Source organism: Aptenodytes forsteri, unplaced genomic scaffold (assembly GCF_000699145.1).
Source record: "Aptenodytes forsteri isolate BGI_AS27 unplaced genomic scaffold, ASM69914v1 Scaffold257, whole genome shotgun sequence".
NCBI lineage: Eukaryota > Metazoa > Chordata > Aves > Sphenisciformes > Spheniscidae > Aptenodytes > Aptenodytes forsteri.
The window spans coordinates 6,617,703-6,630,968 of NW_008795194.1; the positions used below are offsets into that span (position 1 = coordinate 6,617,703).

The 13,266-nt window shown below is 38.1% G+C and overlaps 1 protein-coding gene across 7 annotated transcripts in view; it reads left to right on the forward strand.

The window, feature by feature from the left end:
* CREM (cAMP responsive element modulator) overlaps positions 1-9,492 on the forward strand; it is a 30,534-nt gene extending 21,042 nt beyond the window's left edge. For 3 of the 7 annotated variants that reach the window (XM_019471894.1, XM_019471892.1, XM_009278637.1), the window contains 2 exons: positions 6,500-6,656; positions 8,367-9,492. In XM_019471894.1, coding sequence (XP_019327439.1) covers positions 6,500-6,656; positions 8,367-8,511 — 302 coding nt within the window. In that variant the 3' untranslated portion in view covers positions 8,512-9,492. Of the gene's footprint in view, positions 1-2,416; positions 2,507-6,499; positions 6,657-8,366 lie in introns of those variants that run through there. The other 4 variants (XM_019471893.1, XM_019471895.1, XM_009278638.1 and 1 more) reach the window with 3 other exon arrangements.
* Positions 9,493-13,266: the final 3,774 nt, after the last annotated feature.

Genomic DNA, 13,266 nt, shown 5'->3' on the forward strand with positions numbered 1-13,266 from the left:
CTTTGATTCTTCAGAGCTTCGGGGGCGGGGGTAGTGGGGAGCAGAGAGAGTAGCTCCTCAGTTGTTTCCTAAAACCTCCCCAGTCTTTGAAAAAGCACAGAACTTAGGAATTGTATTTGGCAGCATTTCAGTCCTTGGGAATTTCATTTGACTGGCCTTCCTTTACAGACTCTTCGTTACAGGGTTGTCCTCTGATGGGGCTGTCCTCTAACCTTCCTATTCACTCTCAGTGATGGGCTCGACCACTTGATGGTGTAGCCCATTAAGTGTCTTGCCTGTGATGAAAACTTTCAAAACAGATTCAGAGGCAGTTACTGAACACCTGCTATATCCTGTTTCTGGAAGCTTCTAGATACTTATAACTAAATTGATTTGTTCTTTGTCCGTGCTCAGAGAAGTTGACTTCCTGGAATTCTCCGTTCCTTTGGCCCAAAGTCCAGTGCTTTAGTGATGCTCATAGCTGTTGACACAAAGAAAAATGCTACATAGCATAAAGAGGGAAAAATACAAAGGGAATAGTAAGTGAGCATGAACTCAGAGGTGAAGAAAAGAGAAAAGTTTTCAACTTATACAGGCTATTGATACTGGAAAATCTTTAAAAAAAAAAAAATCTTTAATAAAAAGAGAGTATGTAAAAAGAGTATGAAAGCACCTGAGGATGTTTACAGTAATACGGATCTCTTTATGATAATAATTGCATATTGTCAACAAACCTGATTATTCAGGATGGAGTGAGAATTAGTTGGATATACAACTCTCTAATATGTCCTTACTACAGGTCATCTTGCTTTTGCTAGAAAGTCTGTAGGAATATAGTTTATGAACATTTGTCATCTACGTATACTTTGTAGTTGACTGTTCACCAATATCATGATAGCACAGATTATAATAGGAAAGCAACATTCTGCTTAGTAATCTTTTTGCTTATGTATATTTTTATAATGATTTTGGGTAGACAGCGTATAAATTTTATTTGTAATAATCAGAGAAATAAAAGAAGAAAAAAAAAAGTAACAAATATGAGTCCTAGGGCAGAAGACATCTGTTTCAGAATCTTTCAGATAGCATACGTATTTATATTTTTTCTAAAGTATTTGTTGATGAATCTCATGTAATAATGGATGGCATCACATAAACCCTGTGCTTGATATTTTCTGATAACCTGTGATGGGGAAAAAGGATTAGTACAAAAGCGCCAAAGGTGTTGATCCAACTGAGTGATATTTCATTTGCTATGAGTTTACATTCATAGGCAAAGTAAGAGGCAGTTCTGATGTCCTGACATTTTCCTAATACAGGTTAAAGCGGTTTTTTTGCTAGCTGATGCAAAAGAGTTTAATTATTAGTGAAAATGAGTGTAGAAAAGTTGTATCAAAAATCTTTCTGTTGGGGTCTGTGTGTGTTTTCATAATATGGTCAGTGAAATGAACAGTGATATTTGAGATCTGTGGCTTGAACTTCTTGCGTGCTTCAGTTCATATGATCCTGAAGTGGTCCTGTAATCACAGGGCGCTCCTTTTTTGCATTGATGCTTCCATTATTGCTGTCCTTGGCATAGTTTCACAGTTGATGAATTACCAGCCTGAATTTGTTTATTACAGACAAGACCTTAAAAGTTTGCTCTGCCCTAAATACAGACCAGCGTGTGGACTGTTGAGCTGAAACTAATTTAATTTAAATTGATGTAAATAAGGAGTAATTTTTGTTTTTTATTTTTTAAAACTAAGTCAACCAGATCTCTTGGACTTTTTTTGAAAAAGGAGGGAACAGGGGAGAGGTAGCCCTTACCCAGAGTTACTGTTCTGCCTGTTACAGCATCTGAAATCACTAGCTTTAGGTTGACTTACTTTGTTGGAGCTTTCTTCAATCTTTTCTGAAGCTTTTAACTGAAATTAAATGAGCGGGTTGTGGGTTCCCCCCAAAAAGCAAGGAGCTTTAGCCTTTCATTTACCTGTTTGTTACAGCTTATTAAGCTTTCCTGTCTTACATGTCTGTCTGACAGAGTTCTCTGCCTTTTAGTGGAACTGCTCCAATCAAAACAATTGCATGTCTCTTTAAAATTTCCCTATTTTCTATCCAATCATGACTTTTATCATTCGGATTCATTTATGAATTCTAGAGCCACATTTTAATTTCTGTCAGTCAGTGCTGTGAATTTTCAGGTCTTGCTTTACAGCCAGCTTTGTGGTGAGTGCTTTCTGTAGCTTTATGAATAATTCAAGGGAAAAGAACAAAGCTAGGCTCACAAAAATATGGAAGAGGAAGGAAAAAAAAAAAAGGTTTACTGGAAAAGGAGTTCTTTGGGCTGCAGTTTCAGTGAGCTGTTCCAGTGACAGAGCATATTAATGACAGTGGTAAGCAAGTGAGGTCACAGTGATGTCAGTGCTCTTGCTTGTAATCCTGCACATGCTTGCTAGTTTGGAACAGTTCATGCTGAGCTCTGGTAGAGGAACAGGAGAATCGTGTGTGCAGAAGCTGATCATGGCTGTTACAGGAGATGAAACAGGTAAAAATTTTGTTAGTCTTTTACATGATATTTTTGGATGTCTGAGCAGTGCTTAGTTGGTATTTGTGACATTTTCTTTTGAACCTGTTGCTGTAACTCTTTCATCTTTCAAAACCAGTACAAATACCTTCTAGTATCTATACAAATACCTATACAAATACATCTAGTCAGTGTAGGATTTCAGGGCAATTTTAACAGTTTCATTTGGGGGAAAAAAATCACTGTTAGTGCATGAGTTCTTGCACAGATTGATTCAGATAACTAATCTTTACTATTTGATGTAGGATTTTGCTGAAAAATCCACCACTCTTCTTTTAAATTCTTCTTTATTGTGGAGATAGTCATATATGTTACTATGTTTATAATCGGTTTTTATTTTGTAAAAATGACACTGCTTTTTTGTTTAGCAGTAAACGCTTCAGATTTGATAGCTAAAATAGGCTTAAGCATAGCTGTAAGAGAAAGCTGTGCATTGTTTCAGTAGTGTAAATAAACCCTATGCTTTCATTATTAAAAAAAATACTGAAAGCAAACAAATTTGAGAGCGCAATAATTTGTATTGTAACGCCTGCTTGTTTTCTCCTCCACTGTTAAAATGGTCTGTTCCTCAGCTAATTGAGTTCAAAAGGCTGACGTCATTAGATTTCCTGGAATCGTGTTGCAGTAGGGAACTGGAAAAGTTAAACTCCAAACAAGATACACATTGACGTCAGCTCCAAGTCATGCTGCGATTTAGTCAGTTCCTTTCTGCTTCGTCAACTGCCTCCGGCAGATCTGTAATGTTAACCGGTTCACGGCCGGTACCTACGTGCTGCTGCTCATTGCAGCATATTGTTTCATTAATCCAAAGATAAGTATCTTCTCTAAGTCGACGTTTTGGTTTTTTTTTTTAATGCTCAAAGGGATAATGATTCATGCCTTGTTTAGCCAGTTTAGTGGTGAAGTTAAAAACCCTTTGATAATCTAGTCCCATCATTGACTCACAGAAGGGGAGAATAGATGTACTAATACATAGCATGCATCAGGCTTTTTTTCTCCTGTGTAGTCACTGAAAGAACTCAAGTGCAGGGATGCTCTCTAGTGTTCAGCAAGTTAGTTTTTCCAAGAACCTGGTGATACAAGGTGGCTGACTTTTTTGGGGGATTTTTAAATTTTTTTTTTTTAATTTCTCAGAGCTTTATGTACAATGTTACTTGTACTCTTCCAAATGTGGTTTGGTTTTTTGGTTGGGGTTTTTTTTTGTTTGTTTGTTTGTCTTCCTGTTAATAATTTACTTTTTGTAAGTCTCAACTCAAAGCTTCAGGTTTTCAGTGACTTTTTACTCCCTTGCAATCTTAAGGAGAAAAAAAAAACAAAAAAGATGACCTGGGGCAATGTGTTAGGGAGATACACCATCTCCAAGTTTGCTGCTTTGTTAGCAGTCTCAGTCCTATGTCTGATATGTTAGGAATGACTTTAAACCTCCATGGAGTTTCATTAGAAACGGCCACAGAGGTTTGTCAGCCTGGACCAAGGTGTGTTGGATTTTTCTCTCAGATGCTGAAATGGAAGGTACCCTTCTCTGTAATATGTAGATACTTTACTGTGCATTTTTTCAAGGGTATTTTATCCCCCCTGCTTAAAGCCTGTTTCATCTTTCCCAGTGTCTTTTTAGGGGGAAACAGTCTTTTATTGTAACTTTTTGAGATATTCTACAAAAAATTTTGCAGACTTTGAAAAAATTGATTTGCAATAATGTATCGTAAAGCACATATTACTGCACAGCTAAAAGATACTTTGTCAATGCTATGCTTCCCCCCCCCCCCCCCCCCCCCCTGGGTGTCTGGGTTCACAAGGTCTGTACCACCAAGATGGTTATTTATCTCTGTTACCATGCTGGTAGATTTATAAATGAGCCAACTGTTAGGCAGGGACAGACACGACTGGAACCTGCTCACACTATTCATGCAACATGTTGTTACTTAGTGTTGTTTGCTGATCCCAGTTGAGATAGGGACTCACTTTTGTTAAGCCGTGTTGCAGGTACATTATCAGACGGGAGTCCTGTTAACAACAGCAGCAGTAAGTCCTGCTAGCTGACATCTGAGTGTAAATCAAACAGACAACAAAGTAGTTGGTCTCGCCAGGCTGAGGTGACCTGGGTTATGGGTCTTTCCCCATGACTTGATCTACAAAATGGTTCACTTGGATTTCTAATTCATCGTAGCTAATGCAAACTAAGATAACATCTCTTTTTTTACCTAGTGATGAGAGATAGAAAAAGGTAGTTCTTAGAGTCTATAAAATGTATGTAATGTGACCAGCATAAAGATGAGCCTGAAGAGTTTCTAAAATTCCATTTTTATAAACAGTGAGCTGAAGTATTGTCCCATTGACATAACTGGGACTGCTAAGACATGTGGAGAACTTAAAGAAAGGGTTAAGTAATTCTCTTGTAGATGTACAAGACAGCTGAGCCCTGTGCTCATGGCGGCTGCCTGTTAGTACTCACAGGGCTCTCCTGGGCTGATTTCTCTCTCCCTCCCCCATCCCCAGGGGATTATCCGTAACCCAGGTCAGTTCACTGGTCCAGTTCATCTTGTGATTCCACAAACACTTTTACCCACAGGACCAAGAAAAGGGGGAGGTGCAAAGTGTTTAAACTGATAATGATTTTGGGACATGGCTGTGGAATTGTAGTCTAAACACAGCTTGATCCTATTTTTTGTATTTAATTAGTGAAGCACCTGCATTAACTCAAGAATAATAATAGTACTTTTTTTATTAAGTTTAGGTTTTGTTTTTTTTCCTCCTGTAGTTGACTGATGTCTCTCTATTGCTCTGCCCATCAGCCTTCCCAAAGTGTTTTTGTCTACATTTTATTTTTCCAAGTTAAGTTTTTCCATTATTTGAATATTGCTTTAAAGAATTAAAGTATAAACTAAGTATAACATAACAGCCCCTGAAATTTCATCTTTTATATTCAGTTGCTTTAATGACAAAATCTGAAGTTTTGTTCTGTGATAATATAAAATATTTATGGAAAGGAATAAGTAAATAGTCGCTTATAATTTGAAGAGGGATATAGGGTTTTTGTTTGATTTTTTTTTTTTCTATGTCAGACAAGACACAGGTACTTAGGACTTTCCCAGTGTTTTAAAGTTGGGGTACTTCATGTAGGAACAAAGTACCTCAGAAATACAGAAGTGAGGTGAGACTATCAGAAAGATACTGGTTCCAAATAACATGTCACATTTCAGATCTGCATTTAGCTTGGGGAGAGTTCAAAACTGGTAGGCTCAGGAGCTGAATCTGAACTGTTGCACTCTGATTTACTGTGTAGCTACACCCCTTCCTGTGCAACCGCCACTACCTCCTCCTGCCCACTAATGCTGCAACATCTTATTTGTGGTCCTCTTGCTCAAGGAACATACTCCTTTTCACCATGAGCACTTGTCTGTTCCTTTTCATTTTGGCAACAGCAGCTCTCACTGGTTTTCCAAGGGTTGCCAAACTGCTGCTGTAAAGGGAGGAGAGGCAGTAAGGCTGGTACTGTTGCTATCACAGGGAAGGAGGAGAAAGTTGACTTCTGAAGCAAGTTGACTCCCGAAGCCCCTGTTAGATGACAGGGGTAGCATACAAACCTCAGTGGCTGCAACAGCAGGACCATCTTTTCATAGGATTGTGCAAACAGGAACTAAGTGTGGATGCTCTGACAGTGTTTCTCAAACAGCTTTCCCTATGTTGTCTGAAAAGAGCCATGTGGAAGCTTTCACAGGCTTCAGTCTGGCTGGCTAGCAGGGCCACATGCTAGAGCAATTTAGATAACTTATTTTACAGCGTGGAAATAAACCCTAGTAAGATAACAAATATAGTTGTGACATTACAGGCCTGTGAAATATTTTATGTAGCAGGGATCCTGGATAACTCAACAGAAGTCTGTTATTTCCAGAGAGACTTTTGCATAGGGTTTTTTTTTTGCCAGAAAGTTTAAAATATGATTCTTTTATACAGCTGCCACTGGAGACATGCCAGCTTACCAGATTCGAACTCCCACTACTACCTTACCTCAGGGAGTGGTAATGGCAGCCTCACCGGGGACTTTGCATAGCCCTCAGCAACTGGCAGAAGAGGCAACACGCAAGAGAGAGCTGAGACTTATGAAAAATAGGTAAGACTATATAACAATTAATGGTCAGTGTTGCAAAAAAACCCCCCAAAACATTCTAATGAAGTTTTCTTCTTAAGGTCATGAGCACTGCCTGTGATTGACGAAGGGAAGGCAAGAAATTCTTTTCAGTCATCCCACGTCCTTACAGGATTGAGTATTGGCTGTTAACCCTGGAAAGTTAGAGTTGACCTTATCACCATGGATTTTTAGTTCTAAAATATTATAGTAATTCAGAAATCAGTATTAGTGTTGTCCCTTTCTGATGACTTTTGTGGTGATCTGGAGGTATACTTATTGTTGAATTCCCGCCCCTGCCCCCTCCCGCTACTGACAGTAAAATGACCAGTATGGGTGGGTTCATTTTGAAACATCCCAGCAAAGAATTGGTTAGGAAAATATCTGAGGATCTCATTAGCAGCTGTCCAGTAATGATGCTGTGAAGAGGACTTATTCTAGGATGGAATGATAATTACAGACTTTCCTAAACACTTGGCTACTGGGATAAGTAATTGGGCAGTGCCCCTGTCATTTTGTGAGGCATATTGTGTGAGGTGGCTGTATATTTTTAATTAGTTGGCATGGACTTGACTGTATGCTGCAAATGCCAGTCTTTCTCTGTTCATTCTTCTTGCTATTCTTAGGGGACTCTCTCTTTTTTTTAAATGCGTAGCCACCACTATCAATGGCAGTTAGATTAATGGAAGAAATAGTCTGCCATGCAGATCTCTAATACATTGAATAGCCACTTGCCTTATGATTGAATTCATGGTATTGCTTTGCTCTCATGCCTGTCCTTTATTTTAAATTACTCATGAGGATCGCTGCATTGTTGTGCCTCCTTTTGTTTCTCCTCTCTTCAGTTTTAAAACTAGCGTCTATGCTATCTCTCATATAACTTGCTGGACAGTTACACTCTCACAATTTGACAGTTTATCATGTTCTAAGATGTTAAAGGAGTGGACTCCCAGTACTTCTAAAATCTCTTCTGGAATTGAATGCTTGTTCAGTCACATGCTTCTGAAAATACTACTCAAAGTGTTTAGCTTCAATATAACAGAATTCTGAGCAGAGCTATGAGAATGGCTCCAGACTGCCATTTGCCAGCAACAAAAAAACCCCAGACGCATGTGGCTGAAATGTGCCCAGGTGGGCAGTTCTAAAATGCTAATAAATTGTATTTGTTTGGACTTTAAATTTTACTGTAGATTGTTACATTAAGGTAAAAAAATTACAACAGGTTGTAAGCTTGGTACCTAGCTTTTTATATGAAGAGAGCAGTGTTATGCTTGTATTTTCTGAAAGTAAATTCTTTGAATTTGGTTTTTAAGAATTTGGTTGCAGAAGATAATAGTCCTGATAAACACACAAAATGGAACGTGACTGGAAGAAGAAATGCTGCTTTCAGTCTTAATGTTTAGTACAACTCAAGTCAATATGTTATCATTTACTCAGTTTTTCTCAGTTCCTCTGTGTATAAATTCCATCTTTGTTGATGCTGAATTTGTTTCAAGTTGTAGTTGTTTTGAATTGTATTTTAACCATGTTATTGCTTATTGCTGTTATCTGCTGTTCTGTTTGTGCAATCCAACAGTCGGTGGTGGTTGTTGTTGTTGTTATTGTGGAACCGCAGGGATTGCAGGTAATTTCATTTATCCAGTCTTTGCCATATTGTGGCTGTTCCTGTAGTCATTTGCCTTGTATTGGTTCCAGGGAAGCTGCCAGAGAATGTCGCAGAAAGAAGAAAGAATATGTCAAATGTCTTGAAAATCGTGTGGCTGTGCTTGAAAACCAAAACAAGACTCTCATTGAGGAACTCAAGGCCCTCAAAGATCTTTATTGTCATAAAGCAGAATAACTGTCTTTCATTTGGACCTCGTTTATTATGAACTTTAATCAAGGCATGAGAGGAAGCAATTCTACAGATTGCCATATGAACTTGAGAAAGAGACACTTGAGGCCCTTGTGGAACCCAGTTTTGCTTAGTGTTTTCAGACTGATTTGGGAGATATTCCAAAACTTGGAATTCTGTCATAGTCTCCATACTCTGCTGAGCTTTCTAATGGCATGCAAATGGCTTTTTTGTTTGCACTTTTTACTTCTGCTTTTTGCAGGGAAGCTGCTAAAGAATGTCGACGTCGGAAGAAAGAATACATAAAATGTCTGGAGAGTCGTGTTGCAGTGCTAGAAGTTCAGAACAAGAAACTTATAGAGGAGCTTGAAACCTTAAAAGACATTTGCTCTTCCAAAACAGATTAGTAAAAATATTTATTATACTGTGAACTGACTAAAATGTGTCCAGTTGCTTTATAAGGCAATACATAGCCAACATGAATTATGGGTTTCTCTTTGTGTCATTTATATTATATTCCAACTCCTAACATTCCTGAAATGCTTTCCTGCTTTTTGTCGATTCATAGCTCTAGTTTCAGGTTTTTCATGCTCCTCCCTTCCATCTCCCAAGGAGCCAAATGTTAAAAAAATGTAACAAAGTAAAAAAAGCGCATAATTTCTAAGAGCTGTTTCTTTGCCATATATTTACGTACTACTTTTTACATGTTACTGAGTGTCCTGCACATACAAAATATTTTACAATTGTTTAAGATGAATCATAAAGGTAATGCATCCAGTTATACAAGAAAATCAAACAACCCAAGGTATCTCAGGAAAGAGTTTATAAAAGAATGTTATGATTACATGTATGTACTAGCATACTAGTCTACAAATGATTTTATGGCATATTTTTATATTAGTTGCTTTGTGGAAAGAAGTATTGTATTGCTGTCACTGAGTGCCATGGTTAAAGATAGTTTTTAATAGAACCATGTTGTTTAACCTGTGTAGTGTCTGATTTCCTTTAAACATCTGGTTATTTGAGATGCTTTAAAACCCATGAGTATCTGGAAGAGGACAAAGGAAAAAAGCATACCTAAACTCGTGGCATGATGCTAAGTATATTGTAAATACCTGAAAGAAGCTGTCTATTATATGGCTGCTATTTACTTACATTTTCTGTAGTCTGTACAATATTTGATTTATTAGAGTTCTATGTATCAAAATTCAATTTTGCATCCTGAATACTTCATGTTCTAGATTCTGGACAGTTGTAGACAGATGCCTATAGCGAAGGCTGATGGTGTAGTTCTTTTTGCACTTTCTGCAAAGTACTGAGAGGAAATAAAGGTGACTTAAAGAAGGAAGCTTTCCAATAAACAGTAACTATCTGCTGATTCACAGGGTTCTGAAATAGCCTATAAGTGAGAGCTGAAGATTTTTAAAATAAACCCATGCTTAAACCAGATTACAGTTCTGGTAAATGCAGTATGTGCCAACTTTCTGTTGTGCTTTGCAAGAAAATAGAGCTTATGCAAAATTGCTTCTGGGTATTTCTTTAATTCAGGAATGATCTAATTGTTTGTTGGCCAGTACAGTCTATGAGCAGAGTATTCGGGAGCTTTGCTGGAACAAGCAGCACCATTGCCTTACTGATGTGGTAGGAATAAAGGCTTAGTTCCTACTTAATTTGCTTTACTGGGGAGAGCGTGTGTGTGGAGGGGGGATGACATCATACCATTACTAAAGTCACTGAGACTTCTTCACTTAATTTAAACTGAATTCACATTTAACCCAATCTTCAGTCTGACACTGTTGGGGCGGGGGTGTGTGCGTATCTTTTTTTCTTTTTTTTTTCTTTTTAATCTGGTTTTCTTTTAGCTTTCCCAAATTACTTGAAATAGACAGGATAACTCTCAAATCTTTTGAAAATCCCATCTGGGTACTTAAGTGAGACCATTTGTAAGAAGAAGTATTGTTTCTTACTTCCTGCAGCCACATCAGTTGATTTAATAAGGAAACGGGCTGCCTTTTGGGCCCACAGGCTCTGCTGCAGGTCTGGAACGAAAATAAAGTAAACTTTGAAATATCTGTTTCACTGTGAAAATACATCTTAAGTGCTGAAGTCAGCAGAAGTCAAAGGTTCTGTTCAAGTTGGACAGGATGAGTACAGTCTGCAGGTCCATGTTGCAGCCTCTAGGCTCGAACAAAAGTGTCAGTAAATTGTTTGTTGTGGCTCTGTCACTAGAATCTGTTTTCTGTTACAGGTAGGCATTGCTCCTGACTCTCAAGGGATTTGGAAACTTAAGTGGAAAGAAACTTGGGCGCATGGTGGATGTCTCTCCAGTAAAAACTTCTCCTATCTTTATCTTCCCATTAGTATCTCGTACTAACTGTAGTTAGAAATTTGATAGGAGGAATCCCTGTCTGTTCCACATCTACGTAGTCTACAGTCATTTCTTTGCTAATACTTTTAAAACATATGATTAATGTTTATTTTTTATTTAAATAATTACTTGTGTGTGTGTATGCTTTGTTAATGATGGGAGCTAAACCCAAATGCTCTTGGCGTGTGTTTGGTCATTCTGGAAAACTCCATTTGATCTGTTTATCTGCACCAGGGAAAAGTATCCTGCTTCAGAAAAGTCAACTGCACAAAACCTGGCTCATTTAGACTAAGACTAGGAAAAAAGAAAAGTTTATGACGTGTTATTCTTTCATCATCAGTAATTCAGTTTGGTATAGCATTAATTTTGACAGAATTAGCAACACACGTTTCTGTACTTTAAAGTGAGAATAAGTGAGTTTGTTGGTGAATAAGAACATTTAAGATGTACGGTCGGTAAATTAGAACCAAGATGCATCTTGTGGTGAAGGAAGTAACTTATTTGAAAATGAGCAGAGGGAGGTCTGCACAAATGCCAAGAATCTGTTGTCAAATTGCTACTGCAAAAATTACTACTTACAACAATAAATCCAGTTCTGAATTGGTTTGAGATGTACATTGAAAACTTTGAGACTTCCCTGAGATGAAACGAAGATTTGAATGAAAAGTCTGTGTACCACTGGGGTTTGTCAGAGAAATAATACCAAAATACCTCCGTGAGATGGGACTGCTGGAGCCTGGGTCTCTGTTCAAGCAGTATATCAGAGGATTAAAGCGATAGATAGAATATGTGCAAATTAGTTTAGATTATAGGGGAAAATATATTAAGTCTTCCTTCAGTTTATTTTTTCTCTTTGAAGTGTCAATATAGCCCTCTCAAGTTTTAGATCAGTTGTGGGACTCATTTTATTCTACATCAGTGTCATGCTTCTGAATGTATGTCAGCACTGGAATCCGGAGTAGATGCACATGTGCTATGAATGAGAAGAGAATTTTTCTTTTGACTTGCTGTCCATCAGGCTTGCATTTGTTCATGTAAGTCCTGTGCTTGCTAGTGCTCCTCTTCAAGGGCAGAAAAAGTGAAAATTGCTGGAACTATTCATCGTTACTTCTTACTCTTCATGGAAGAAAACTGAAATTTGACTGGGGTCTGAATTCGTAACGGCCAAAGTTCTTGGGAGGTGACACTAACCCATTTTAGGAGCTGTGCTGCCTAACGGTCTGGGTGAAACTGCCTATGCTTGTATAGTGGCACCCACGCTCTGGATACCAGGCCAAGAAAAGGTCAGTTTATAATGATTGTGTCAAACTTCTTAGGGTAAATCTTAGGGTTTTTATCGAAATCAGTTACTGATCTTTTTCCTGAGGATACATTTTGATGGGAGAGAGGAAACTGCTTTCTGCATTTTGTCTGTCTCTTCACTTTGTGACCACTTTTGGTTCATGCAAAGGCCAAACAACCTGTTCGCAGAGAATTACCAAGTGGATCAGACACTGAGCTCAAAGTATTTCCTTCAGTGACCATGGCTGGAAAAGCTGTCCCTTTGAGTTTCTTCACGTCTCATGTAAATGATAGATCCATCCCTTTTCCTAAAAGTATTACCATCTAAAATTGTACAGTGTGAGCATGCAAACGAACTGCTGATTTTTGTGAAAGGTCTGTGATGTGGCTGTCAATCACATATCTAAGGAAACACAGTATCAGTTGTGGTTCATGTGAGTACAGGGACTTGCCCTCTGTCTCCATTTTACTACTTCAGTTCTCAGTTGAACCAGGCTCTGGGTTCAGTACTTTTTCCAAAGAACTTGACCACAAGATCAAAAACGACCTTCTGTCTTGTAGCATGTGTGTGGTGTTAGTTTTAATGCCTTTTCCCACAATTTGATGCTGTTTCTACTCTCAGAGGTTGCTAAGAATGTACAAATAGCAACTGAAGAGGTGTTCAGTCTTAATTATCTTACTCAATGGCTGTGTCACCATCTCATTTGACAAGGCTGGGAAGCACCTGCTTCTCTAATAAAAACATAGCTCTGAGCTTTGGATACCAATATAATTTCCACAGGAATCTGATTCCAGTTCAGGTTTGTGAAGCAGAGTGCTTTGTGTGGCGCAGGAGAAAGGCCTTTTGAACACGGTATTGTTCTTAGTACAGAAACTTTAAATGAATCCGAGTTTGTTTATTGCAGGAGAATTTGAGGACTGCCCAAGCTTTGATTTATCAGAGCCAGGAATTTTGTTTTTTCAGTACCAGAAAAAAGGCTGAAATAATTGTGATTTTCTTTCTGTAAGAAAACTGTATCCCTCTGGTACAAAACTTCTTCTGAAACCACGCAACTGCAAATTTCTTTGAGACAGATAGCTAGAGGATCTGCCTTTACTTTATGGGAAGGTGT